General features: G+C 42.2%; 1 protein-coding gene across 4 annotated transcripts in view; it reads left to right on the plus strand.

Moving 5' to 3' along the window:
- Positions 1-749: 749 nt before the first annotated feature.
- Positions 750-26766, plus strand: part of SSBP2 (single stranded DNA binding protein 2) — a 167846-nt gene continuing 141829 nt past the window's right edge. For all 4 annotated transcript variants that reach the window (XM_088522104.1, XM_088522102.1, XM_088522105.1 and 1 more), the window contains exon 1: positions 750-928. In XM_088522104.1, the coding sequence (XP_088378230.1) occupies positions 870-928 (59 nt within the window). In that variant the 5' untranslated portion in view covers positions 750-869. The remainder of the gene's footprint in view (positions 929-26766) is intronic.

The following is a 26766-nucleotide window of genomic DNA, read 5'->3' on the forward strand; positions in this document are numbered from 1 at the left end:
CGCTCCCTTCCCACCCTGCTCTGAGGCACGCCATTATTTGCAATGTGTCTTTAAAGAAATCAAAGCATTTCCTTGAATTTTCCTTCACGATTTGTATTATTATTATTATTTTGTGTGTGCGTGCGTGCGTGAAGCTTTTGTAAGCCATCGTGCTTTGCCTCAGGAAACGCTTCCTCCCCCACCTCCAGCAGCCACAGGCCGCGCCCGGCCCTCAGCCCACGACACGCGGGTCACCTCGGGGCTGCCCGAGCGCGGAGCGCAGCGCGGGGGAGCCCCACGAGCCCGGCCCCCCGCGCGGCCGTTGGGGCCGTTGGGGGCGGCCGGCCGGGGGGCGGCGGGGGCGGCCGCCGCGCTGCCGCCGGGGCCCCGCGGGGGGCGGCGGGGGCGCCTCCGCGCGGCGGCGGCGGCGGCAGCGCGGGGAGGGGGCCGCGCGGGGGCCGCTGCGCTCGGCGGAGCCGCGGCGGGGCCGGGCGCTGCGCGGCGGCGCCGGCTGCCGACTCCAGTCCGCACTTTGGCTCTCTCCGGCGCGCTCTCCCTCGCCGGCAGCGGCGGAGGGCGGGAGGCGCGCGCTCGGAACAGCCAGTTGTTTAAAATCCTTCTAGAACCGTTTCTAATTCCCCCTTGCGCCGGGGAAGGGAGAGCGCGAGCGGGGAGGGGGGAGGAGGAGCCGAGCGGGCGGGGGGGCGCGGGGGGGAGGAGGCGGCGGCCCGTCCTGGTCTGCGCCTGTCAGTCACGGCGCGGGGGGCGTGCCCGCCCGCGCGGCCGGCCAATGGCGTGTGTGTGTGGCGGCGTCGCCATGGTGACGGGGCTGTTCCCGGGGAGGCTGTGATGGGTTGACAGGTGCGTGACAGTCGGAGCTCTCTGCAGGCATGTACGGCAAAGGCAAGAGCAACAGCAGCGTCCCGTCCGACAGCCAGGCCAGGGAGAAGTGAGTACAGCCCGACGGACCGCGCCGCCGGGCGGGGCGGGGGGCGCCTCGCCGCGCGCCGGCCCCGCGCAAAGTAACTTTGCTGCGGGCGGGCGGGCGCCGCGGGGCGCGAGCAGGGGGCAGCCCGCGAGGCGGCGGGCGCCGTTCGGGCCGCGGGGGGCCGGAAGGGCCAGGGCCGGAGGGCAGGGGGCACCGGCGGCGGCCGGAGGGGGGCGGGCGGGGGTGCCCGCGTCGGGGCGGGCGCGCAGGTGGCTCCGCGGGCACCCCTCCCCCGCCGCCCGTTGCGCGGCCGTTGCGCGGCCGTTGCAGGGGGCTGCCGCGCGGCGCCCCCCGCCGCGGCGGGCCAAGGTGTTGGGACAACTTTGGCAACAAAGAGGGGCGGCGCGGGCGCCGGGCACCGCGGGCAGCGGGAGGCTCCCGCCGCCGCTTCGCAACTCCGCGGCTCCCAACTTTTTTTATGGGCGCCGCGCCTGCGGCTGCCCCCGCGCCATCTGCCCCGCGGCTCGGCGGCGCCGCCGCGGCCGGCGCGGCGGGAGCGCCCGCGGGGGGCCCGCCGAGCGGCGCATTGTTCTCCGCGAGTGGAAACGGGGTTACGGCGAGCGGGGGAGGGATCGCCCGCCCGCGGCGGGGACTGCTCCGGGCCGGCGGCAGAGCAGCGGGGCCGGGCCGGCCCTCCCGTGCTTGTGCCCGGCGTTTTCCCCCCAAAACGAAGCTGGTGCGGGGGAAGCGGAAGGGCTTTTTGGGGGGCGCCGGGAGTTGCGGGCCGCTCTGCCGCGGAGCTCGGGCCGGACCGGGTCAGCGAGGAGGGCTCCGCGCCCTCGCGTCGCCCCCGGCGCGCGGGCTGAAAGGGCTCCCGGCGCGCCGGTTTCTGTCGAAATGGGCTGGCGCCGAAACGCTCTGCGGGAACTACTTTGTGCGACGCCGAGGTGCTGAAAACGCGAATAAAATGGTATAAAACTGCCCAAGGGTTTCTTTATTTAAACGACACGGGAGGGAAAAAATATAACCAATACTGCTCAGGCTGAGGGAACTGGCAGCGCGTCTGGGCAGCGGTGAACAGTGACCGTGTAGCACATGCAGCCAGTGCCCGAAGTAAATATAACGGCGGCGATGGGGCAGCAAACGGTGCTGTCGGCTCGGAGGGTTATCTCCCTCCTTCAGATATTTTGACGTTGCTCGCAGTTGCAGGAGGGGCAAAATGTTTAGCGAGAAGGAGAATGACTTTGAATAGAGGGTGTCTCTTTAAGTTGGCTGTAGTTGCAGCTTCGCTTTGCATTATTGAGCTTGGTTCAGGCCAGGCAGGAGGTTGTGCAGGAGGAGGAAAAGCCCGTGTGCGCCGAGGGGAGCGGAGCGCCGCGCCGCGCCGCGCAGAGGGAGGAGGAAGCGCTGCCTGTAGCCTGGTCAAGGCTGCCGGGCCTGCACAGGGAAGGGGTGACGCCGCTCAGGCGGTCGGGGGACCTGGAGCCGGCCGGCGTGCCCGCGTGTGTCCTCTGCAAGAACCGCCTTGCTCCGGCACCGCGATTAGCACGAGATTGAGTAGTCCGGGCATGATGGAGAAGTTTTCCCTCGGGCAGTTTGTCTTGAACCTTCACCTAAAAGTTTTCTTTGCTACCGTGTTTTAGAGACTTCCTAATTCCAGTGGTTGGCATGTGTGCTTCCTGGAGCGGGAGCAGGCTGGGCACCTCTGCTGCTGAAGGAGAGGGAGATGCTGGGAGAAACTTAAAACATCCTTCTGTGTTCTGTAATATCCCATCTAACTTTGTAACAGGAAGATATAGGAAGGCAGAGGGGGCCCAGACAGAAATGTTAATTGCGGACATGGGAGGCTGGAGACAGGACTTGGGCCCTAAAATTTCAGTAACTGGCGGCACTTCTTAGTCCCACCCTGTGGATAGTTTGAAAATAATTGCCTAGGTGGCCAAGTGAAACATTGTTGCAGGGTATAGTAAAGTTGTAGCACTAAACCTTTTATTTATTTATTTATTTATGGTATTGTGGAGTTGTTTTTCAAAGCACTTGATTAATTCCCGAAGCAAGTGATGGGATTGCACTGCAGGGCTGGATAAGGGAATGTGGGATATTTGGATGTCTGCAAGCAGTAGCCCCATATATTGCTTTTAATTCTGTTTTGCACGCACGTGCCATACCCTGCTACGCTGAACTCTCACAATTCTAGCATTGAACTTTAAAAATATTTTCAGACTTTTTTTTGTCTTCCTGACTCGCTGTTAAAAAGCTCATAACAATAGTTTAGGCAATGTAAAAATCCTTAGTTTTAAAGGCAGGCCTGTCAGACTGACCCATTGCTGAGCAGTAACTGCCCTCGAAGCAAAGTTATGGGGTCCTGCTAGATGGTGCTGTTCGATTTTAAATACACTTTGTCTCATTATAACTACTCATTATAACTAACAGCTGGAAATAGGAATTGCTCATGTATAGGTTATATTATGTAAAACAGTGAAGTGTATCGCGTTGTACATCAGGGGTTTGACAGGTCACTAACTTCTTGGGTAGCCTCTACTCACAGATAAACGCAACTCAAAATTCAGAAACACCCTATTCCTCTGTCATTTTCCTCCCCCAAACCTTCCTTTAGTAAAAAGAAAGATAGAGAAAGAAAAAAAAAAAGAAGAAAAGAAGAGCCCAAAGACTTGGCTTATGATTGTGGAATGCCATTATATAGCCTACATTCCAGATTTTTTTTTTTTTTTTTTTTTTGTATTGCATCTCCTCAGGTTTCTTCTCTAGCAGATCAGATCCCGTCATTGCCATTTTCATATACTTCTTTTCTGACAGCCAAAGGGCTGGCATTGCTTATTTTGTTTTTCTTCTCTCATATGATATTTTTTACAGTCCTGAAATGCTTCTCCCAGGATGATGTGCAAATACTTGTTTCTGCTTGAAAATGAAATATTCCTGCAAAAATAAACATCTTTCTGACTGTGTTAATTTGAAAACGTTGGAGGAAATATGTATGTTCGACTGCTATATCAACTATTTAATTAATCAGGAAAACCAAACTGTAATTACGTTTAATTTGACTTTTAAAAGTTTTTAGAACATAGAATGCACCCTTAGCTCTGTCAGGTCTCCTCCAGGTTCTAGGTGTCTAAAATGGCTAGTAACAGTTCTACTAAATACACTTGCAATAACTAGGTAAATATAATTAAAAAAATACACTACTTTCAAGTTTGAATGGCCTGATTGTGTGGAAAATGTTTCTTCCCCTGTGTGCTAGAGACAGGACTAGCATATACAAAATCTGCAAAGTATTTTTCAAGTGTGGAAAAGGTGTAGAGCAGTTCTTGCAATCAAGGATGTAGTATTTTACATACTGATGAGGTCCAATTTTTTTTAAGAGTGCTGTCTTTAATATTTAAGTCTTTTGGAGTTATTTAATATCTATTAAATTAATGAAGTTTTTACAAGTCACTTAAAGTAGCACTTGTCAAGTTTTCAGTTCCAAAGATGAAGTTTGTTTTATACTCCTTCTCATTGTCCCTCCCTTCTGACCTTGGGGCAAGGTTTTATAGTTTTTTATATACACATATTCATAGTTTTATACAATTTTATGTAGTTTGTCAGCAAATCAGGAAAAATATTACGGAGTTTTGTAACCCTGCAGTCTAGCACAGCTAAGTAAAACACCAAAAGTGGGGGCACAGTATCGGTGTAGTGCAAAGAACATGAAAAGAGAGAAATCAGAAATATTTTTATCCCTTTCCTCCTGATCTGGAACAGTTGTGACTTGATTCTGGGTTCAGGCCACCCCTTTTGCCTAATGGATGGGAAAGTTGTATTAAACAATAGCTCTTCTGCTACCCGGGCTGAGTCGGGGCCAAATGAGGCTCATCTGCAATTGTCAAAGGGAAAAAAAAAAAAGGAAACTTAATGTCTTCTTTTGTTATCTCTTCACAGCAAATATATCTTTTTGATTTTCCTCTTATTCCTTGAAATTGGATTAACTCAGATTAGGAGTTTGGACCTAGCAATGTTTCACTGAGTGGCAAAGCTCTGAGCTGCTAATCATGGAGAAGGAAGGATCAACCACACACATTTTGTATCCGGCTATATACCTTTGTAAACAGCAGTTTTACAGGTATTCAGAGATTGCAATGTTTACAGATATTAACACTGCTTAAGTCAGAAAATGCATGTACAAAGCTGGTTAAAGGGCATATATTATAAACCAGGTTAAATTCTGGAAAGCACTAGCTGTTTAGACCTGAGGTGTCCTTATCTCAGCAGTCTTCTGTGTGAGGTTTCTCCTCAGGTGCCTTTCTCTCCTTGAGCTCACCAGCTGTGCTGATTTTATTTAAAAATTGCCAGGTGATTAGACACTCCTATTTAGTTTAATATAAAATGCTCCAAGATCAAAATAGCTGATTTTACTGCTTCTACATTGTTACCCCTTCTTTGCAGCTTAGGGACCTAGAGAGAGGGCGAGTTGTGATTGCTGCTAACCTGCTCTTCTGCCTTCTCTTTTGCCTAAGTTGGCTGCATGGGGAATGAGGGGGATTTCTCCCTTTTTCTCAGCTCGCCATTGCTCTGGAGAAACAGAAGGTCTCCCCTTTGTTATTTCCCCTCAGGTCTTTTTAGGCTGACTGCCCCTTTGGATATATGGGGCCTTTATAGGAACAGCTGAGGTGCCTGCCTTGATATGCAACTTTTCCTCAGCAGGAGAAGAGAGGCATTTACACAAGTTCTGTCATTTTTTTCTTGTTGGTGTCAATAAAGTTCTCTGTAAAAAAAAAAAAAAACTAACCAGTGCTCTTGTCATTCGATTGTGATGTTCTTTGGTAAACACTGGAGATTTGCTAAGGTTTTAGAGGACTTTGGGATTTTTAGAGAGGGTTTTCTTTTCTTTTTCAAAATGTATGGATTTATATTGCTACTTTCCATTGTGGTGTTTGTAAGATACATTTAAAAAAAAAAAGACAGATTAAGATCTATTGCCATCATTGATAAATTTTATATTTATCAATGGGAGATAGTGAAGTAGATTTTCAAGCTTCAAGTGGTGATATATTTATTCCTCCCCTTTCCCCTTGCCAAAAAAAAAAAAGTCCTCCAGAACTCACAGATTAATCAAGACAATTTTACAAAATTTAGATTTGACAGTTGCACACCTCTTTCATCCATCGTAAAATATATCTCTGCTACCTGAGGCAACTGGTGTAGAAGTTGCGGGAATACTACTTTGAGAGTCTGTGAACATACTTATTTTACAGCTTTACAAGAATGTGTTTTTTAATAAGGAAGAGTAGAGAAAGGAAGTTTCTGGAAAAGGTAGATAGTTCTCAGTAATTATTGTTGATCACGATGGCTTCCAGCACTCTTCTGTATTTTGCAGATATATTCAAGAGTGTATCTAGCCATTTCAAATAACGTATCTGCTGTAATTCAGACTGTAGATTTAGCAGGTCACTGACAGACACAATGATAGTGATTATGGCCTCTAGAAACCAACTTGAGTATAGCAGTGTGCTGAAATACATACCAAACTTTAAAGTGTTTTGCTTATAGCAGAGCCAGTTGTTTGCATGTAGTTGAGCACTTGCTGAAGTGTTTTATTGAGCCAGAAAGGCAAGAACCAGTGGAAAAAAAAATCTCTGTGTTGCTTCCCTTACTTCACTGGTCTTCTCATAAAAGTATTTTTTCTCTGCGTTTATTGTTAATCATGAATACCATGAGGTGTCTCATTCTACCTTTTCTTAGCTTCTTGTTATGCTAAGCAAACTTTGCTGCTGAAGCATCAGGACTTGAAGTCTGGAACCCATTGAAACCCCTTTTGCACAGCTGACATACTGCTCACTTGAGTGAGCATGATTCGGGCTTGGGTTAGAGATAATTAAATCTTGCTGGAGGAGACAGTAATTAACGGAAACCAGTATATATTAATAATTCATTTTGCTTAAATTATAGGCAGATGATAATATCACCAAGTGCTGAAGTAGCCAAACAAGGGTTTTTAACTTTGCCAAACTTTAACTGTTTGGACTGAAATTTATAATGGCAGTGACATATATACATGAGGATAGAAAATATATATTTATAAATCCATACTGCTGTACTCCATGTGTGCATATATATATACTATACATTATGCTGATTTGTTTGATTTGTTTAATTGCTCTGTATGTAAAATTGAGCTGCAGTGTTTTGGCTGATTTTGAAAATTAGACACATACAAAAATATGTTTTCCTGTGTTTTAAAAGTTTTGGCAACTTTTTGCTATGGAAATCTGTAGTACCTCTCTCCTTTGGAACATTTGAAAAAGCATGAGGTGTTTTTTTGCAGGGATATGTCCTTTGTCATTTGCATGACAAAACAGCTGAATCTAGCCAGGATAGAAGTCTTTCAGAAAGACCCATTTGCATATGCTTAGGGCTTGCTACCTGCTATCTCTGAAATCCTTCGCCTCTGCAGCAAAGGCAGCAAAGGTGCCTCCTGACTAGACTGCACGTATGCCATGGCCTGGGATTTGAGTAAGCTCTGAACGCTGGGTCTCTGCATGGAGTGCACATCCTGACCCGCGCAGTGACAGACCTGCGGGAGCCAAGGGCTGGGGGTGAAAGCAGCCCCCAACGAGGTAAAAACCTGTGCCTGGCTGCACAGGAGACGGGAGGTAGGAGCTAAGAAGGAGAAAGGAGGATAGAGGTCACTTACGGGTGGAAAACTGAAATTTGTATGAGGAGCCCGGCTGATTGCTGTTTGTCAGGGAAAGGGATTGAACCTGACATAGCAATAAGTGTGTGATGGGAATGCAGATTGTGCCTGGAGAGAACTGGCACTGGTTAGGCAAAGGGTCTAGGAAAGGGACCAAGGAATTAGGAAATACTGGAATCAAAAGAGAAGCTTGAGGAGAAAAATTGGGACTGGACATTGGTGGAAGGAATGGGTGCCTACAACCAAAAGAAGTCAAGAAGGAGATAAGGAGATACCTGGGATTTGGCTGATGAGGGAGACTGGAGGGAGCAGGATAGAAATGGCAGAGGTAGGGATGTGATAAAAAGAAGTTACTATCTCAGGAGACTGGCATCAAGATCAGAGGTTTGAGTGGGAGCTGGGTGAAACTAGTCAGGAAAAGTGCAGAAGTAGTACCAGGAAAAGCAAAAAGCAAACAAACAAACAGAATATTTTGAAGACACACATGGGAAGGGGAGGATTTTTGTTAAGTTTGACACTGGTTTAGGAGGAATATACACTCTCTCCAGATGCGAGAAGAGGACTGTTCTTTCACTGCCAAAAATGTCTTTGAAACCAAGGGTAAAATGCTTTACACTGAAGGCAAAACCTACACACACTTATCAAATACTGGCATAGCTGAAGTGGCAAAGATGTAGATGGTGGTTCTGTAAAATGGAGCTCAAATGATGAGCTGTGTGATGGAACTTGGGAGGAATGGTTGGATTTGCCATTGAAAGCTTGTTGAAATAGTGTGTGTCATTTCTGAATGTTTTAGTTGTATCCTCAAGAATCCCTCTTAACTTGAAAAATATGGTTGCTTCCTAACTGTAGTTCTTATTTTGTTCTCATTTGCATGTCCATTGATGTATTTTTATTTCTCTGAAAAAAAAGCCTTTTTTAAATTGTGTAGAATAGAGCATTGTTTGCATAACGAGTAGCTATTTGATAATTTGCTCTTTTCTTGTCATTTGGTATGTGCCTTGTGGCTTACTTGCTGTTTCCTAACACTCATGTTCCTAGAGGAAGAATGTACTGTTTCTTTGATGCCCATCACCATGATATCCGAGTTTCACAAACACCTGAATGTATGTGGCCAGCCGCTCCAGAAAGATGAAAGACGGAAATACTCACAGATTACTGGGTGCCCAATTTGAGATATATATGTAGGCCTTCTTTTTTTTTTTTTTTTTTTTGAGCATTTTATTAACCACTAATTCTGTGTGTACAACTCCTATGGTCTTGTGCCACTGCTTCTTAGAATGAGATACTGTGTTACCAGGCTGGGTATCCAGAAGATAGGGAATTCACAGCTATTCATCCTCTGGGCAGAGTTCCTCCTAAATGTTTTGTCTCTTGTGCAGAACAATCCCATGGCTCGTGCAGAGATGGAATCTACCATTGGGGCTGGTTTTGGGAATCCCCACGTGTGGCAGGGCCCCCTCTCTCCTGGCGTGCGCTCTCTGCCCCGTGTGGTCCCCTTCACGTGGTGCTGCGAACGGCTGCTGCCACAGGCTGTGTCCTGCGCAGCCAGGCCGTGATTCATCCCAGAGAAAGACGGAAACGCAGCATTCAGAGGACTACAGAGCTAATGAAGTCTGATTTCCTAGGCATTTATCTTGTTGAGCTCATGCTGCAGTGTTTCCATAAATGCAAACAGATGAAGCAACTCGTAGAAACCTCACGGCTCTGAGACCGTGGTCCCTCGGTCACATCCATGTGGAACGAGTTGAGGAGCTCTGAAGTTATCGTAGGTGGACAGGTGTGCCCTGATGCTCACGCCTGCACACAGCGTGGCCTCGTAGGCCTCCTTTCCCTAGGGAATGAGGCTAAAAATGTGGGATCACATGATGCCACATGGCAGCATAATTGGGCAGAGTCACTAATGGTGATGGCTGCTGGAGTCTGCAGGGTGCAAAAGGGGCAGGCTCCTGTGCAGTGCCCTGTGCTGCTCTCTGCGTAGGTAATTAAAAACTGTTGAAAATGGTTATCTTGAGCCTGCTCCACAGAAACGTCCTTGGGCACCAGGAAGAGCACAGCTTGGTGACAGGCCTGCTCTCCGAATGTCCCGTTGCTACAGATGGTGTCAGGCCTCCGCAGCTCTCTTGGCTGCGGTTGGGGCCCCTTGGTTACTGTCCCTGCTCTCTTGGCTCATGATGAGACCAGAAGGAAAGCATCCCAGGTTGAGGTGAAGCTTGGTGCCCACTTCTTCATTCCTTGCACTCTTCTGCTATCTGCTCAGCTGAGCCCCGAAGTTCCACTTGTTTCCGTGTCTGTAGCTGTCAGGTAATAAATAGGCTGTTGTTCCAGCTACTAAGAGAGGATTTTTCCCACATAGCAGCCAACATTAATTGGAGAAATTGGAGATGACCTCCACACTTATTTAGGCTTCAGGATATTTCTGTCTTCTAGTCCCACAAAGATAATAAGTGAGAACATGAAATCTCTCTAGGTGAAGATTTCTTGTCTCGGTGGACATGGAAAAGCTAAATTTTAATGAAGGTCCCTTTCTAACAAGTTAGAATGCAGTAATCAAGACCATAACATCCCATTTTTCTTTCAATTTTGTTTCCTTCAAATTTTTTGTTTTCTCAGGAAAATAAACTGAAAATTTCTGTCATGGGCCTTCCCCCTCCCCCTGTCCTAAACTGTCTGTTATTCTATTTGCTTGCCTCTGGGCTCTTTCGGTTTTTCTCTGTCTTATTATTATCATATCCAGATCAGAACATAGAACAGAGCAGAATGAAATAATTACCTCTCTTTTGATATAATATATACTTCTTGGGTTTTATATATAAAACATGGCTGCTAATACTCCCCAGAACACTTGCCTCTTCTTTTTTTCCCCTCCTGACAAAATTATCCATTTTACAGTCCACATGCCCTCCAGGTTCGTTTTCACAATACTGCTGCCCAGCCAATTATTCCCCATTTCATATTTGTGCATTTGATTTCTTATTCCTGAGCGTAGTACTTTACATTTGTCTGTATTGAGTTTTCTCTTATTAACTTTCCTACTCTGTTCATGTCCCCAAAAGGGTTTATAATCTCTCCCAACTTGTCATCTGCACTTTTATGTTTTTACATCCAACTCATTAAGCTTCTGTCTTCTAATGGAATTGGTTCAGGATAGCAAGAGCCTTCTTGAAATGTTCTCGCTTGTAGTAACACATTGATAAAGACTCTTTGATTATTTTGTCAACCAACGGTACACCATGTTTTCATTTCATGATGTCTGTGCCCTTTGCTTATGTAAGTATCGTGTGGCAAGCTAAGCATCAAAACTCTTGCATTTATTGATACCCTCTTGGCTTATTTCTTCTTAACACCATGCAGTTACTCTTGCAAATAAAGAAACAAAAATGAGTTGGCAGATGTTTTTCTTGACAGATGTATATTGGCTCTTTCTTAGCTTAGATATACTTGGGTCTGTATAAAGGTGTTTATAAATTAGTTTCTGTAAATGTTTTCTGTATATATTTTTGATAGGAAAGCAGATGTCTGCAGTGATTTTATTTTTATATGTGCTGTGACATTTTTTTTCTTTTTTCTTTTTTTTGTCTTTTAGTTTTCTCCAATAGTTACCTGACATAATATATGTAAAACACCTCAGGAAAAGGGGCTCAAAACTATGACGCTTCCTACAAAACTGTGACATTGCCTATGTGAGTGCTCTGACAGCTGGACAGAGCCGAGCATCTCATTTCTGTTCCTCTAAATCTTACATTTTCTCTGCACAAAGGCAGAGTTTCCCCTTATACTGTGGTAGCTAAAGCAGTCAAGTTAGAATTTAATGTGAACTGGGAAGGAAATTCAGATTTTTTTTTTCTTTTTCCTGTCAAAGCAGTCTAACATCCAGGCTGCTGTATAACAGTGTGACACAAATCCCCTTGCTCTCTTGGAATGTGTGTGGGCTCGGGCCTGTTGGGGGAGTTAGAGGCAGCTTTGCTCAAGTGCTGTGCGCCGTGTAGCCTATGCAGGAAAAGGTGCCAAGCTCCAGAAAACAGACAACTTCACGTGCCAGACAGGGGAAAAGGGGGAAAATATTAGCCTCATTGCTTGCCTAATCATGGTTATGTGTACATAGCTTTATTTGTCAGAGTGCTCCAAGTCCGTCTTTATGACTGGCCCTGTGAGACTTTTCTTCTTTCACTTAGCTTTTTGTCACTATTCCCTATACACAAAATGACCGAGGAAAAAAGCTTCTCAGTCCTCAGAACCAAACTTTCATGCATCTTTGACCTCAATCCTTGTTTTCCAGGAAAACAAGCATCATTTGTGATAACAAACCCAACATATAAATGAATATAATTCCTGTTGTCCATTTAATTTCTGTATTTCTTTTAAAATGTTTACTGTTTACCTTAGGATAGGTGTATTTGAAGTGATTTTGTTTCTGTGTGCATTCTGTTTTGCTGTAATTTAGGCAAGCCTGTGAAAGAGCATCGACTGCTTGGGTTTCCTTCATTAAGTATGTCAAGGGAGGCATTTTTTTCCCTCTCTCTCATTTCCCGTGCAAATATCAATTAGTAAAATATCAAATCTTGAAAAGGTAGATGTCAGAAATCAAGCATCTGATTACAGGTACAGTTTGGCAGCTTAGTTGTGGATTGGGAGAGTCATGTGGCTCTTGAGTGTCCCCTAGAATAGAAGTCATGGGATTTTTCATCCCATCCTTGCGGGGCCTTTAGCCTGAAGTTCATTTCTTCAGGTAGACCCACTTAACTAGCAGCTGACTACTGTGTAAGAAAATACTTTTTGCCAAGTTTATGCAGGTCTAGTGGAAATGCAGCCCTTGATGTTAACCCAAACCCCTCAGTGAGATAATCAAGCCTAGATTGCCAGTTAGAAGTGCTGGTACTTTTCTAGAAAAAGCTCTATGTTTTAAAAAGATAGTATATGTAGATCCCATGGTTGTGCATTTAAAGTTTGGGTTTTTTTAGACTGGTATTGTCCATACCTTTTTACTAAAGGATGGATTTTGAAATTCGTGTAATGAGTTTGGAAAATTAATACTGTTTCCTTGTTGGTACTAAGTATTTTTATTACTAGTTAGGGGAAGATAAGTATTATCTATACTGTTTGTTTTCTGTGATAATCAACCTAATGCTCATAAAAAGTGGCAGACTGTGTTAGTCTTGGAGCCTGGTTTTATTGGTTTAAAAAAAAAGGTAAAAAGTCAGTAGCAACCTACACTTGCCTGTGTTGTCATGTTGGCTTTCCTGGAGAAGGGCTGGGCTTTCAGAAAAAGAGATTTGAGCGCAGAAATGGAACTATAATTCCTTAATAAATATGTTGTTCCTGACAGTCTTGGGACAAAATGGATCATGTGGCTGACAGGCTGTGTGATTGTGTCATAAATATTCAGTGATTTATAAAGCTGGAAGCAGAGATTCCACCCCATGCGAGAACTACAAAACTTGTGGTGCCTCATCAAATACCTGCGATTATAACAATAAGATTTAATAAACAAAAAAAAGCACTCAGTGCTTGCTAAATGCTGAGTATTTTATTTACTGTTCTTCCCTCCCAAACGTCAAAAGATCGGGGGCTAGTCCTGGATAGCCCTTTTTATTTCAGTTTAGGTCATCCTTTGATTTGAGGCATGTGGGGGGAGCTGATAAAAGCTATTTCCACAGTAGGGAGGATGGATGAGTTAATGAAATTACATCAGGTGTATCAGCAATAATGAAGCTGCTCCGCTGAATCCTGAGCTGTCTTGGAAGTGAAGGTTATGACTCCCATTGACAATCTCTTGAACTGTTCAGCTCCTTTAATTGTTTATTATTAAAGCCCTCTTGAAACAGTATATATTGTTTAATCTGCCTTGAAATGTGACTAGTAAGTCAAGGCCTTTCAGTAACACAGTGAAAAGTTGCCTCATTTTATTGCACGGCCTGCCAGTGCTTTCCCAGATGGGGCGAGCTGCTGTTGGGCAGCCTGTTGTGGCAGCGCTGGGCAGTGAGCGACGCTGGGGCTGCCGCTGCCTCCCGCGGTGGTGCCGTGGCGGGGAGGCTGCCTTCTGCTCTGCTCAGATTTATAAATCAGAAAAACTTCTAGGAGGATGCCAACATTGATAAAATATTTATAGAGTACTATACACGGAGAGGATGTTTTACAAACTTAAAGACATATTTCCTGTCCTGAGGAATTAGGTTTGTTTTTCCTGTGTGTCATATGTATGTTGTAAAATAATATAAATGGAAGTTGATTTTCTGGGCTGGAGTAGGAAGAGCACTTGATCAACAAACAAATACAGCAGTGCTGTAGAGCAGTGCTTGCACACAGGACAGTTCATAAGAAAATACAAAGCCAGGAGAGATAAAGGGATTCTTCAGATCAGATGAGCAGTGTGAGAAACATGAAAATATGCCTCTAGTAATAGTACTATGCTTGACAAGCAGATCTGAAAGGTGCAACACATTGGGGCTTCCGACTTCTGTTGCAGCTACTCAAATTCAAGTGTCACTTTTAATTTTACTATCCGTACGTCTAACTCTTCTTTGTAGAAGAGAGATGTTTACACTTATGAGGCTAACATTTGTAGAAATGTATAACTGCAAATGTAGTTATACATGTTTTAAGTTGTTTTTAGAAATAGAGGAGAATATAATGCAACAAAAGCAGAAAGCTGTATCTCATGCTTTGAAGGTACTTGACATATAATTTGTCTAAGTACAATTGGGAAACCTATAAGAGAATTAAAATAGATTTTGATTTCATAGGAGTTCTTAAAGAGATGATTTAAAAAACATCAGGCTGGAGTATTGGATGCATCTATATGCATTTGTAATTCCAGCCACTGAAAAAGTTATTTTTTGTTCCATATTATTTCCCAAACAGCCTTCATAGTTTATAATCTGTCTTTTTTTTTTTAATGAAATGTTTGGAGCTATTAACCTGCATGAGATTACTCATTCAAAAAAGAAAACAAACAAAAACAAAAAGCATAATAGACGGGAAAAGGTTTTGTTGTCATAAAGCCGTGATTATTTTTCCCCTATAAAATCACATATCTGGATTGAGCATGTTTCTCTCACTACTGTCTAGTAAAAATGCTTAGAATACTTGGAAAAAAAAAGTTTAAAGAGGTTTTAATACTTACACTGCAAGCCAAACAAATTTTTGAAGATAAATAGCCATGCATACAAGGGGTTTGTCATGTACCATATTCTACAAACACTTTTTACAAGGAACATTTGCCCAAAACTGCAGGCTGTATCAAGGACTACAGTAACGCTCCTGCGCAGTAGTTATATACTTGTGTCTCCCTCCGTATCACATCTTGATCCTCCTTAGCCTGATTTGGAATAACAGACAAGTTCTGAAACATCCTTCGCAGCCAAAAATATTTTCCTAGTTTACAGAGAGCTGGCTTTATTGACACTGAATAGGTTAATAGTTACCAGTGGTTATAGAGCTCCTAAGCACTTGTAAGAATCTTCATTTTCACGGCTGAAGTACTTGAAACACTCATAGCACTTGCAGTTGAATGTCCATACAAAAACATTTGGTATAGTCAGGGGTTTTGAAACAAATGGGGGCTGTACGTGCACAAGCTGAAGTTGCCCATATTTTTGTGCTCTCGTGCCGCTAGTTCTGTAGTGGTTTTAACTATGTACTTTCTCACTGTGCAATATGCCATTGTGGCCTCCCCATATTCGTGTAATGGCTAAAAGATAGAAGGGGAAAAGAAAGGAGGGCAAAATGAACTTTCTGTTAATAAGGGTGATGAAAAAGGTTTCTGTTAGTAAGGGTGATGAAAAATGCAGATGAGAGAATGTACTTAGGAAAGTTTTTTTGGTGTGGGTTTCTTTTTTATTTTTCTTTATATAGTATATACATTTTACACATGATACAAAATTAGAGAGGAGCTCTCTGGTACATTACGTTGCCAAGTTCTTATGGAGAAGAACTTCACTAGTATACTTATTCAGATGAAAACACTCTTCTGTTTAGCATGGGTGTTTGGATGTGGTTTAAATTCTCATTAATTCAGGATACAAGTAGACCACTAAGGAAAAGGAAGGCAAACTTAACCTAAAACAGTGCCATATATGCTATGGGATTTCTAACCCCTTATTCTGAAGCATCCAAGAGGAGCTGTGAAAGAAATCAAGAAACCATATTGGAGAGGCTAGTGGTATCATTCCACAAAGTAATTCCTCATCAAAACGGAGATGTGTTTATATCTCTTCCACCTTTGCGATTCCCCTATTGATTTCAGCTAAACTCAAAACCAGTTCTGTGACAACTCCTCTTCATGGTGGCCATGACTTTCTTGGATTTTCAGTTTTTTAAATAAAATAGTATATTTAAGGAATTAACATTAGTGAAGAGGGATGACCATTGCTTTCTCACAATCCAAAAGAGAACGTACACATTTTCCATTCCACAGTGTGGTGGATGTATGTGAGTATATGTGTGTGCAGCCACTTGAGCTGAGAGGGCAGGGTTAATATTCTCTTGGTCCTCAGAAGGGGCAACAGGGTGTTAATGACCTGTGTTGAGTCACAGAAGTAGGTTGATTAAAAAGCTTGTTTGACTCAAATAGAGAATAAAATTAAGAGAGGCATTTTCACGGTTAATAAACTAACTCTTGATTCTCTCTGTAGCTTGCTAAGTTGCACCCCTGTTCTCTGGTCATGTCTCCTGGGCCAGACCCATGAAATTTACTGCTTTCTACCTATGGTCTAGAGCTGGTCTCTTGTGGAATACTGCAATTACCTCACCAGAGCTAACTTTATATTTAACATCTGTGATTTACTTCTCTTTTTGGAGCAATGACAGGAGTCAACAACAACAACAAAAATTCTTAAAGCAAAGTATTTGTTTAGAGCAAAAACAATTTGAAAGAAAGTATCTGAAAACAACAAAAGCTGTCTTTATATATAATTTTTTCTGCCTAGGAATTTACAACTCCCCTGATGTTTGTCTGGTAAAACAAGCTTCTGATTCTTCCCAAAGCCTCTCTCAGTGTGTCTCCCTGGATAGCCCTTGGCAATTGACACAAGCCCATCTTACGAAGGTAGAGTTTGTGCTTTCCCTTTGGCGACCCAGTTGATATGAAGGAGCTTTTGTGCTCCAAAGGTTTATCCTTTTTGTTTGCTTGTTTTGTTTTGTTTTTGTCTTTTTTTTTTCCCTTGGCTCTATTGATTTCATCTAGTTTTGATATTTCTTACAGATCTGGCCTCACGGGGTCCTTAAACCATCGTGTTTGAAACAGTCTGGTGGCTGTAATCCAGAACAGCACATATTGTTCATGAGAGAGCTTCAAAATCTGATTCTTTGATATACATTAATTCTGAAAGCAAGGTTAAGTAAAGAATTAGGATGAAGTACTCAGTGTTGGTTTCTTTTCTCACCTGCCATTCACCTCCTAGCTCAGTGTTGGCAAGTGGGTTACAAAAATTATGCATCTGTGTGTTGACTTGTCTGTTAACTTTACTACAGCTACTTTTTAAAAAGCGTATATGGCAGCGTTGTATTTTGTGTGTGGTATAATTCCTTCAAATAGGTTCCCAGCTCCTGCTTTGGGAAAGATGTACTTGATGTACAGGATGCAGGAAATTGGGTCATGTGAACGAAACGGAACCTGCACTCACAAACTAACAGCAGATCTTTTAGTTAAAACAAGCCTAAACAATCCTCCACCTCTCAAAAATTTAAAATGCATTGGTGATACATTTTTATAGACTTGATAGAAAACTGTAATCCTTGAAATATCACAGATAGAAATGATAGGAACATTTCACAAGGACAAGCCTTGTGGATGTTCTGATCCTTTTTTTTTTTTTTTTTTCTGCAATGATACATAAACTGTCCTAAGCATCAAGGTCATCTTTGAACCCTCTTTGCTCCAGAGTATTATGTCTGTAAACCCCATAAGATAAAGATGCCCTGGACTCCACACTAATATATGTGTCTGGTTGCTCAGGGGTGCTCCTTGAACCAGGTTTGTCTCTTCCGTCAACCTGCTGTTTTGCTCAAAAGAATTTCCCAACATTTGTGCTGCTCAGATTTTTTTTTTGTCCGAAACATAAGAGCCAGAAATTGGCACTGTACATTGGTAGACAAGATTAAGTGACTTACCTTAACCCATGTCACTCTGTGACATTCCTCTAATAAAGTTGTCTAGATGTCATTGCATAATAGTCTAGATTTTTTTTTCTTTGCCTTCAGAGTTTTGGAGTTAGTAAATAGTCATTTCCACATAAACCTTCTTCACTTCTGTAACTGGCAGCATGGAAGGAAATGAGATGGTTCTAAGAAACTCAAACCCATTTGAACATCACTGTAATGGAGTGTGGCCCAATATGGTGCACTGGTTACAAATAGGCAATTAAAGATGCTAAAGCAGAGGGTTATGTGCTTTAGCAAAATGATTTCTCTTGATGCAATTTATTCAACACTGTAAGAAATTTCCTTTCAAAATGCAGTTCTGCAATATATTTGAACCCTAGTTTACTTTCTGGTTTAATTGTTCTAAAACGTCGTGGTCACTCTGTTTATCTTGTAGTTGTGGGCATTGGCATGATCCCATTTTACCGGTGTTTTTCTGAGTGCCGAAGCAGTTACATGTATGTAGATTGTGCATGCGTTTCAGTACCCCGTTTGCTGACAGAACTGAAACCCGTGGCGATGTGCGTGTGTTGGATCTGCAGACCACCGCAGAGCTGGTTGATCTAATTTGGGGTTTGCTCATTTCACTGCATCATGCTGAGTTTGAAAAATAGGTAAGAAATAATGCAGGCAGTCCAGGTTTGGGAATCTCATTGACTAGGGGATTGAATTTGGATCAGAATCAGTGGAAGAAAATATCTGCAGCCTTTCAGTCCCTCCAGTAGCTGCAAGAGCCTTCCAGGGAACATCCCAGTGGAGGGGAAACGTTAAGTTTGGCAGAAGGCTCCAGAGCAGAGACGGAGCGATCATTCACTGATCATTTACCATTCTCCAAAGACTTGCAAACTGTGCAGGTCGTTCTGCAGGGCCAGAGGGCTGTGTCTGTCACGCAGCGGCCGTGCTCTCCGTCCCAGCGCTACGTGGTGTTTGGTGTCTGGAGCGGGCGGATGGGCTTTCCCCTTGTCCCTCCGCCCCGGGGTCAGTGTATGCAGTATGTGCACGGGGTGAGTCACCTCTTTTATTGTGTTTTGGATACTTTCCTCCCAAATGTAGTTCATTTTCTGCAGAAAAGGGAAAGAATTTATCCTGCTCTGGTTCCTTATTTCTATCAGAGCTCTGTTAACAACTTCCAGCTGGGGGAGTTCTTGATATTTTTAGCCTAAGATATTTAGATATTTTGGTCTCTTTGCACGTTTTTCCCCTGATATATATTAACTGGAGGAAGAAATGGCTCTTGTTAGTTAATATATTCATGACCATGCTTGCCAAATTGCTCATACTTATTCCCAGAGATTTGAACACTTCAAAATTTGGGAGCAAGTTTGGGTCCTGGTCTAAAGTATTTGAATTAGCTGTATTACTCCATTCATTGGCTAGTGATGCTAGAACTATGTTTTCACTCAATCTTCCTCTTTATTTTTAAGACATAATATTTAGTATTAACTGATGCTTTACATAGAAGAAAAAAGGAACGTGAAAAGGAGCAGAAAACCATAAAATGGGAACCATTTGTTATGAAATAAAAATTCTTTGATATTCTCTTCATTTGTTTCTTTATTTTTCCCAGGTATCTTTTGAGCAGCAGGATGGACTGTCTTACTAGTAATGTTACTGTTTTATTAACTGCCTGTCTTATTATCTCATGTAGCTCTTTAATATTCCAAATACTGATCTTGCCAGCTCATCTTGTATGAACAGCATTTTCAAATTGCTGAATAAACTTACCTTTCCATAAAATTTATGTGAATGTTACTTTAAAATAAAATACTAAATATGTTTCATACTCACTTTTTCCATTTAAGAACCATTTAAATGTGTTTAACCATAACTTTATAGATTTTATTATCGTCATTTCTTCTTCTAACAAGGCTACAGGATAAAGTTCAAAGGGTAGCTTTTTGCTTTGGTGAGACTATTTTAGTGCATTAAAAATAATAATCTGTTTAAGAATTGTAATTCTGCTCAGATCACTAGGCAAATGATGTCTCTGAATTTCTTTAAGAACATTATTGTTAAGTTTGCTATTTATTAGACTTTAGTTAATTTGTCCTATGGACATGTGAAGATTCTAGCAGATAACCTGGATATCTCTCTGAGGGGCTGGAGAGCAGAGAGGTGAAATTATGCTCACCTTAAGTTAGAATTAAATTGCTTATGCTGTTGGGTATAATTTATATGCGTTGGGTATAATTTATCCATATGACCTTTTTTTTTTTCAGTATTCCCTCTAAGCTATTTTATAGGTAACCGATAATACATTATATTATTCTTATCCATACCCGTTGATATATCTATATGATGCAGTTCTGCAGATTGGGAGGTGACTTCGTGTCATCTGTGAAGAACCTTTCCTGGAGTCCTCTGGTTGCCAGTCTGGTCTGTAGCATAAGCTAGAGCAGCTTGAAGGCTGCCAACAACTACCAGGATATATCCTATTAATTGGGACCAGCTGGATACAAGTATGTACTGGCAAGTCTACAGCAGCTCTACACTACCCATTACAGCAGCTCTTTACCACCCAACTATTCCTTCAGGGAGCTTAAACCTTCCAGTAATCATTTGCAAAGCTGAATGCTTATAAATCTGGCATCTAAGACCGTGCACTATTTATATATTTATTTAATCTGAGCACCACTGCTTCTCCCTGAGATTGAGTAGCCCCTACTCCCTGTTTAGACATTAATCTGTATTTAGTTTTGAGGACACACTTTAATACATGTGCTGCAGTTTCTTCAAAGCACTTGTAAAAATGTTTATTTCTGTACTTTTCTAAGCACCATAGAGAATTTTTTCTTGATAACTGTAACTCTTTTCCAAACTTGCCACTGTACTGCTGTAAACACAGGGGCCTTTTAATGACAAAGATTCCATGTTTTACCCCTAGGTTTCAGCTGCTTTTTGTACTTTTTTATTGAGATATTCTGTATTCTACTCTATAATAGTAATTTTAGATGGGTTGTTTTTATTTTGCATTGTCAGTCTCTCTGCCCCGGTGTGACTGATACTGCTGGGAAGCCCTAGAGCAAGTACACCAGAGCTCAGTGTCTGTAGCCTGGTCTGTGCTGGGGTTTCTCACTGTGATTGCTGGATTAATTTAATACTATCCTTAGTGTTAAGAAATCCAGCATTAGTAAAAATTGCCTTACTTTTAGTTATTGGCTGCTGGCTTCTTAGTCAGGATTTTTTTTTGATTTTTTTTTCTTTGCAAATCCTAATATAATAGGGTGGTTTTATTTTGCAGGATGTGTTTCTTTTGCAATTTCTTTTGGACTGCTGCAAATTATAGAGTCAAGAAACAAACAGAGCTCCTGGCACCTTATTCTTTGCCATTTGTACAGCTAGTCTGTCCATTGGTCCTTGAACATGAAAAGCAATACAATAAATCCTTTGGAGAAAAGGAACTGTAACACAGGAGCTGTATTTAGTGGCTTCAGCTCAGCATACAAAAAGCATGCCTGTTTCAGAGACTTATTTCAACCATGTTTTAGAGATCTCCTAACCTAGTACTGACCACGCCAAATCTTGCTTTGCTTATGAGATCTGACAAGATCACAGTCCACGTGATTTCATTTCTCGTATTCATGGAAGCCCTGGGGAGGGAAATAACTAGAGCAGGAATGAAGCACTGCTTTTCTGCACAACAGTGGAGAGCACAGTAGCAACTTGGCCACTGGGAAAATCAGCAAAACTAGGTATATAGATAGATAGGCACATAGATGAAGTTTGTGTATGTATAGCCTCTATAGAGCAGCTCGGAGATGGACACCATTTTGCTAAAATGCAGGTCAAAATCAGTACTGAGGTTTGGAAAAACAGAACGAGTTGTTATCAAGTGTTTCATGCTAGTCTTCAGTTCCAGCTTTCTGTATTTGAAGTGCAGTCATGCTGTTGTAAAGTTAGGACTCACACATGGAAAGGACTTTATGTAAGAAGCATCTTGGAGGGCAAATCTTTGTTATCTCCAAATATGAGAGAATGTGCATGAAAGAGAAGAGCAACAGCCTAAAGAGCTACCATTTGGGTCAGAAAAGAGCTTTTTAGGAAGTTATACACACAAATACATAGAATAGAAGCATGGAGAGAACTTGCTACTCCGTTTAGGGTAGTATGTTAAATGATTAAATTTGATACTGAAATAAAAAAATAACATGAGAGAGATCAATGACAGGAACTTTTTTGTGTTATCTTTCAGGATTCCAGGTGGCAATATCCATTTCAAGATGATATCATCCCTATTCCATGAGCTATTGCACTTCTAATTATTAAAAGATGTTCGAATCTACATCTGCTTTATAGATTGTCTAAGAATGTAATATATGTAGTTACTGTCAAACAGCCCCTCCAAAAGTTACACAATGCAGAATATACCAAAACGTGAGAGGTCAGGGAGTATGGGAGTAGGGAACGAGATCCAAGCAGAGGACAGGGGACAAGGGTTGGAAAATAATGAAAATGTAAGAAAACGAGGAACGAAACCTCTTTTTCCTGTTCTTCCCCAACAAAGGCAGCTAAAACCCTGGTAGCTGCTGCCTGGTGCTTTTCTTGCACCTGTGAGCAAATAAGGGCCTGAGGCTGTGCCCCGTGTCTGCGAGGCCTGCGCTTAGTGGGCACCTGAGTTCACCTGTAAATATCCCTTGTTCTCCCCTGTGGAACCTGCTCCCAAACCCTCGTGTCCAGGCAGGACATAGACATGAGCTGGGCTGGGGGGCTGCAGTGCAGGAGGGAAGGGGCCGTGCGCTCAGCGCGCGGCTGCGGGCACCCCCGCCCCTGGCACCCTTAGGGTGCTTCGGAAAGGCAGCGTGGAGGCAGGTGGGAGTTGCCCGTCTGTGGGACTTGCTCAAGATAAGGGGAGATAAGGGGCCTCTCGTACATTTGGTGTGCAGAGGAGGAAATAGCAGCTGGGCTGAACCATGCAGCAGTTGGCCAGGATGGCGCTTTCACCTCTCCTTCAAAACCACATTACAGGAAATATGTGATCCTGGTGATAACAGCCAGGATCATCTTTCTGTGCACCAAAAGGGTCCTTACCCACTGTGTACGGAGATGGGGATCGTATGGTACGGGCGTTATGAAATGAGCCTTGCTTTTGCGTTGTTGGCCATGACAGATCTGTGTGCTGAAAATAGCTCTTGTGATTCTTAGATGGCCTTAGTAAAAGGCTGAATAGAAGTTAAGACCATTAGGGTCCAACTCCCCATCAAGAGGCACTACTCCCATGGCACTTAAACACAGTCCCAATGTGACTTAATGAAGAACTTAGTGAAGATTGAAGCTACCTGAGGTTTAGACCCTTATGTGAAGTGTGTTCTCCAATGCTAAGAGTACAGCTTTGTATTTAGATTTTTCTAAGTAATCTAATTTATCCACCAAAACTGCCCTGCGACCTAAAGCTTTGGTTTGTGAGGCTGCTTGGGGGACTTGCTCCAGGACAGCCCAGCTCCTTTGAACCATAACGCTAACGCAGATGCAGCCAACACCTATCCTGACTGCTTTGAATTAGTTTTGGAAGCAGGACATTTCAGAAGTACTGTTATCATAGGGACACTTCTTTCTTTGCACTTAAAACTCATCAATTCCCCTGCATTCCTGTTTCTGAGTTAAACTCCTAAAATCCTGCAGTCTTCTACTCTTGGCCTGTGTGACTTGTGCTTTGCCACTCAGCACTGTCACTGTGCAGTGCAGTATTACTGCTGCCGCTGCAGCCTCTGTGCTCTGAACTCCATCAGTTACCTCCTTCTGTATCTTGTGGAATCTGGGGTTTTGACCATGGTGTGTTAGCTGCCCTAGCGTGTCGTGTGTCATTCTGTGGTTCTGCTCTGTGGCTCTGCTCCACCTTTCCACATTCCTCCTCTACCTGAAGGCACGCATGCACTTCTTCTTGTCTTTGCTGAGTTTTGTCATTCCCTCATATATCTTACAAAATATATATTTTCTTAAGCCTGGTAGTCTCCCATCGTTTATGGAATTTATGCTTCCTCTTCTCTTTTATTCAAATTATATAGTGCCTTTGTCAACTCTCCTGTGAACTTCATATGAGCAACAGCTCTTTTTTCCCACTGTTCTTGCTTTTGTATTATGTGAGATGGCATACAGAAGGCATAATTTAGATCTGAAAAGGACATTTTATTCTTCAAGAGAGGAATTTTTCACATGTACCAAGAGCAGCCTTGGCTATGATTTATAGTTTCTAATTGCCTTAAAATAGATGGGTAATTTTGAACTATATGAATTAATTTTGTATTGTGAGTCTTTGTTTATGTGTTTTATTTTCCTCTGATGCTGTGTCTTTCTCCTTAATGAATCCAGGTTGCTGGGAACAAGGAGTTAACAGGCCATGTTCTGTTCTTTCGGAGGTCCAGGCTTTTTTTTTGAATTTTGACTTATAGTTTGTTGTTTTTCTCTGATAGAACATACTTTCAAAGATAAGCAAGATTGGTTCCAGTTTTCAGCAGGTCTTTAATCCCACTAAGACATGTGAGACCACTCTTACATAGCACTCAAGTGTTGCTGCATGTGATACACAGAGTGCCAATGCTACTTGAGCTTCATGTTCCACCCGTTTACTTAGCAGTAGGTTTAGTCTAGGTCCAGTGGTTTATGACAACTACTATTTCATAACAGATGAAGTTCATAAACTCTAGATTGAATGGACATTCATTTTATTTGAGGGAAGGGAAAGGGAAGTGTGGTATGCTAGAAATATGCTGGTAATTAACTAAACCTTATAAACAATTTCTGACCTTTAGCATCCACATCATCAGTTCATTCATCAGATTAGTTTGATGATGCTTAGCACGGTGTAAAACAGAAATCTGACTAGCATATTAAAACTTGTCCGAAGACATTCCTTAAATTTTGTTTACAAGCAGAGCTTAGGTCTCCCAATACTATTTAAAAATCATGTTTTCTATTAAGAAAACTTTGATTTTTTTCAGCATCTATAGAATGCCAACTATTCTGAAAATGTGATTATTGACATTGATGTTTCTACACACAATACTCTTTCCAAAGTCTACACTAGAAGCTTTTTTTTTTTTCTTCCTCACAAATGTGGGAATAGTTAAATAAATGAATCTTCTAAAATTCTGAGTGCTTATGACGAGCAAAAAAGAGATTTTACATAGTCTTGGCCAAGAAGATCACCTCAAATAGAGCTCTTCTAAAGCTGTCCAACCTCCATGTGAGTTCTAGAGAAATATGAGAGTAATTGTGCAGGCTTAGGAGCATTCCTTTTTTTTTCTGTAGGGGAGCACTTAAGGCATGGAGCTTCTGTCTCTGCAAGTCACTGAAGGAAACACTACAGACTTCTCAAACAGTGGGTGAAAAAAACTGAAAGAAAAACATCAACTGACTGTAGTTCAATGCTGAAGCAATGAAGATGTAAAACACTATATGGATGTCAACCGGGCAGCTATGTACCTAAAGATCTTTGCGTGTGCAGATCATAAAGTGAGGAAGTGGGATTCTCAGGAGAATTTAGGCTTGGGTAGTACTTCATTTGCTCTCAAATTTGCATAGTTAAATGTCCAAAGTCAAAACCTAGGTATATATAACAGCTGAATAACATAGGAATAAAATACTTCGAGTGATGTAAGCATGATTCAAGTTTCATTTAGTTTCATTTACAGGGGAATTTCGTGATTTCACATGAATTTCTAGGAAATCCATTACATATTACTGGATTTAACAATTAATGCTAGTTTATACTGTGTAATTGTATTTTATATCACAAAATATGTATTACTGTTAAATTCTTATAAAAAGGTTTAGTTCTTAACGCAACAAGAAAATATTGCAGAATATTTTTTGCATAAATAAAGATCTCAGTAATTTCAAGCTCATCATGTTTTATAGTAAAGTTATATTTATAAACTGCTTATAAAGGGTGAATAAATAAATAATGCCTGTTATTTAATAAGTTACAAGCATGAATAGTATATATTATATATGACAGTAAGCACACCTGTAGGTGTTATGGATAGTGTTTTGACTAACTGTGCTGTACTAAAATCTGCAACAAATACTTATTTGTTAAAATATTTATTTATACAGATTTATAAATGCTTAAATATTAAATGCAATCTCAGGATTTGAATACAGCCCTGTAATAAAATCCCGCTGAGCAGGGACTGAAACAGGGTACACTTTTGGATAGCGAAATCACAACTGTGAAGGCCTAATGCTGTGCTGACAAGCTGTCTTCTTGCAATATAGTAATAAAAGGAAACTTAAAAATTTAATTAATATGTTTCTAAATACCCACAGAACCAAGTCAAGCACCAGTAATTTCAGGCGTATATTATACCTGTTGTGCAAAGCTATTTTCAACTGGGTTCCCTAGGCTCATGGAGCATCTAGAAGGCCTATCCCTTCTAACCTTGAGACAGATTTGAGAGATATTCAGAGTGTAGCCTTTTGGGAAACCTTTTGTCGGTTATATTCAGGGAGAGGTTTTCAGCAGCTGTTCAATGGAAGAAAAATCTAAGCTGCTTTTCTGATGTAATCCCACCATTATCTCCTCTGTTTCTAAGGTGTCTTTCCTTCTCTTTTTTTTGGAATAGCTCTATAGTGAAACTGTATGTTTACTATTACTTTCCTATTAATAGTAATTGTAGATTTAGGAGCAAAAATGCCAGACAGCCTGTCATGTTCAGAAGACCTATTGTGCTAGGAAATGTCTTAGACAGATTGATGGTGTCCTATTTTACTAGATACATAGGGATATTTCCTCTGGGGGTTTGCTTCAGAAAAAATGGAAAAGATGCATTGGCATTTGGTGTGGAGCGGGACAGGACACTGAACAAAATGAATGTAATGACAAGTTTATTGAGGACAATAGTGCAAATGTGCTCTTTGGAGCAGGTAGTTCATATTGCTCTTTGGAAGTAGTTCCTGGTATCACAGAGAGATTCGCTAGGAGGGATCTTTGAAGGTCACGTAGTTCAAATTTTTGCTTGAAGCAGGACCATGAGGTCCACCGAAAGCTCAGCTTTGTCTAGCTGAGCTGTCTTGAAAGCCTCCAAGGGTG

The sequence above is a fragment of the Tinamus guttatus genome, unplaced genomic scaffold, assembly GCF_059628265.1.
Source record: "Tinamus guttatus ecotype Peru unplaced genomic scaffold, ASM5962826v1 Tinamus_guttatus_pri_ptg000149l, whole genome shotgun sequence".
NCBI lineage: Eukaryota > Metazoa > Chordata > Aves > Tinamiformes > Tinamidae > Tinamus > Tinamus guttatus.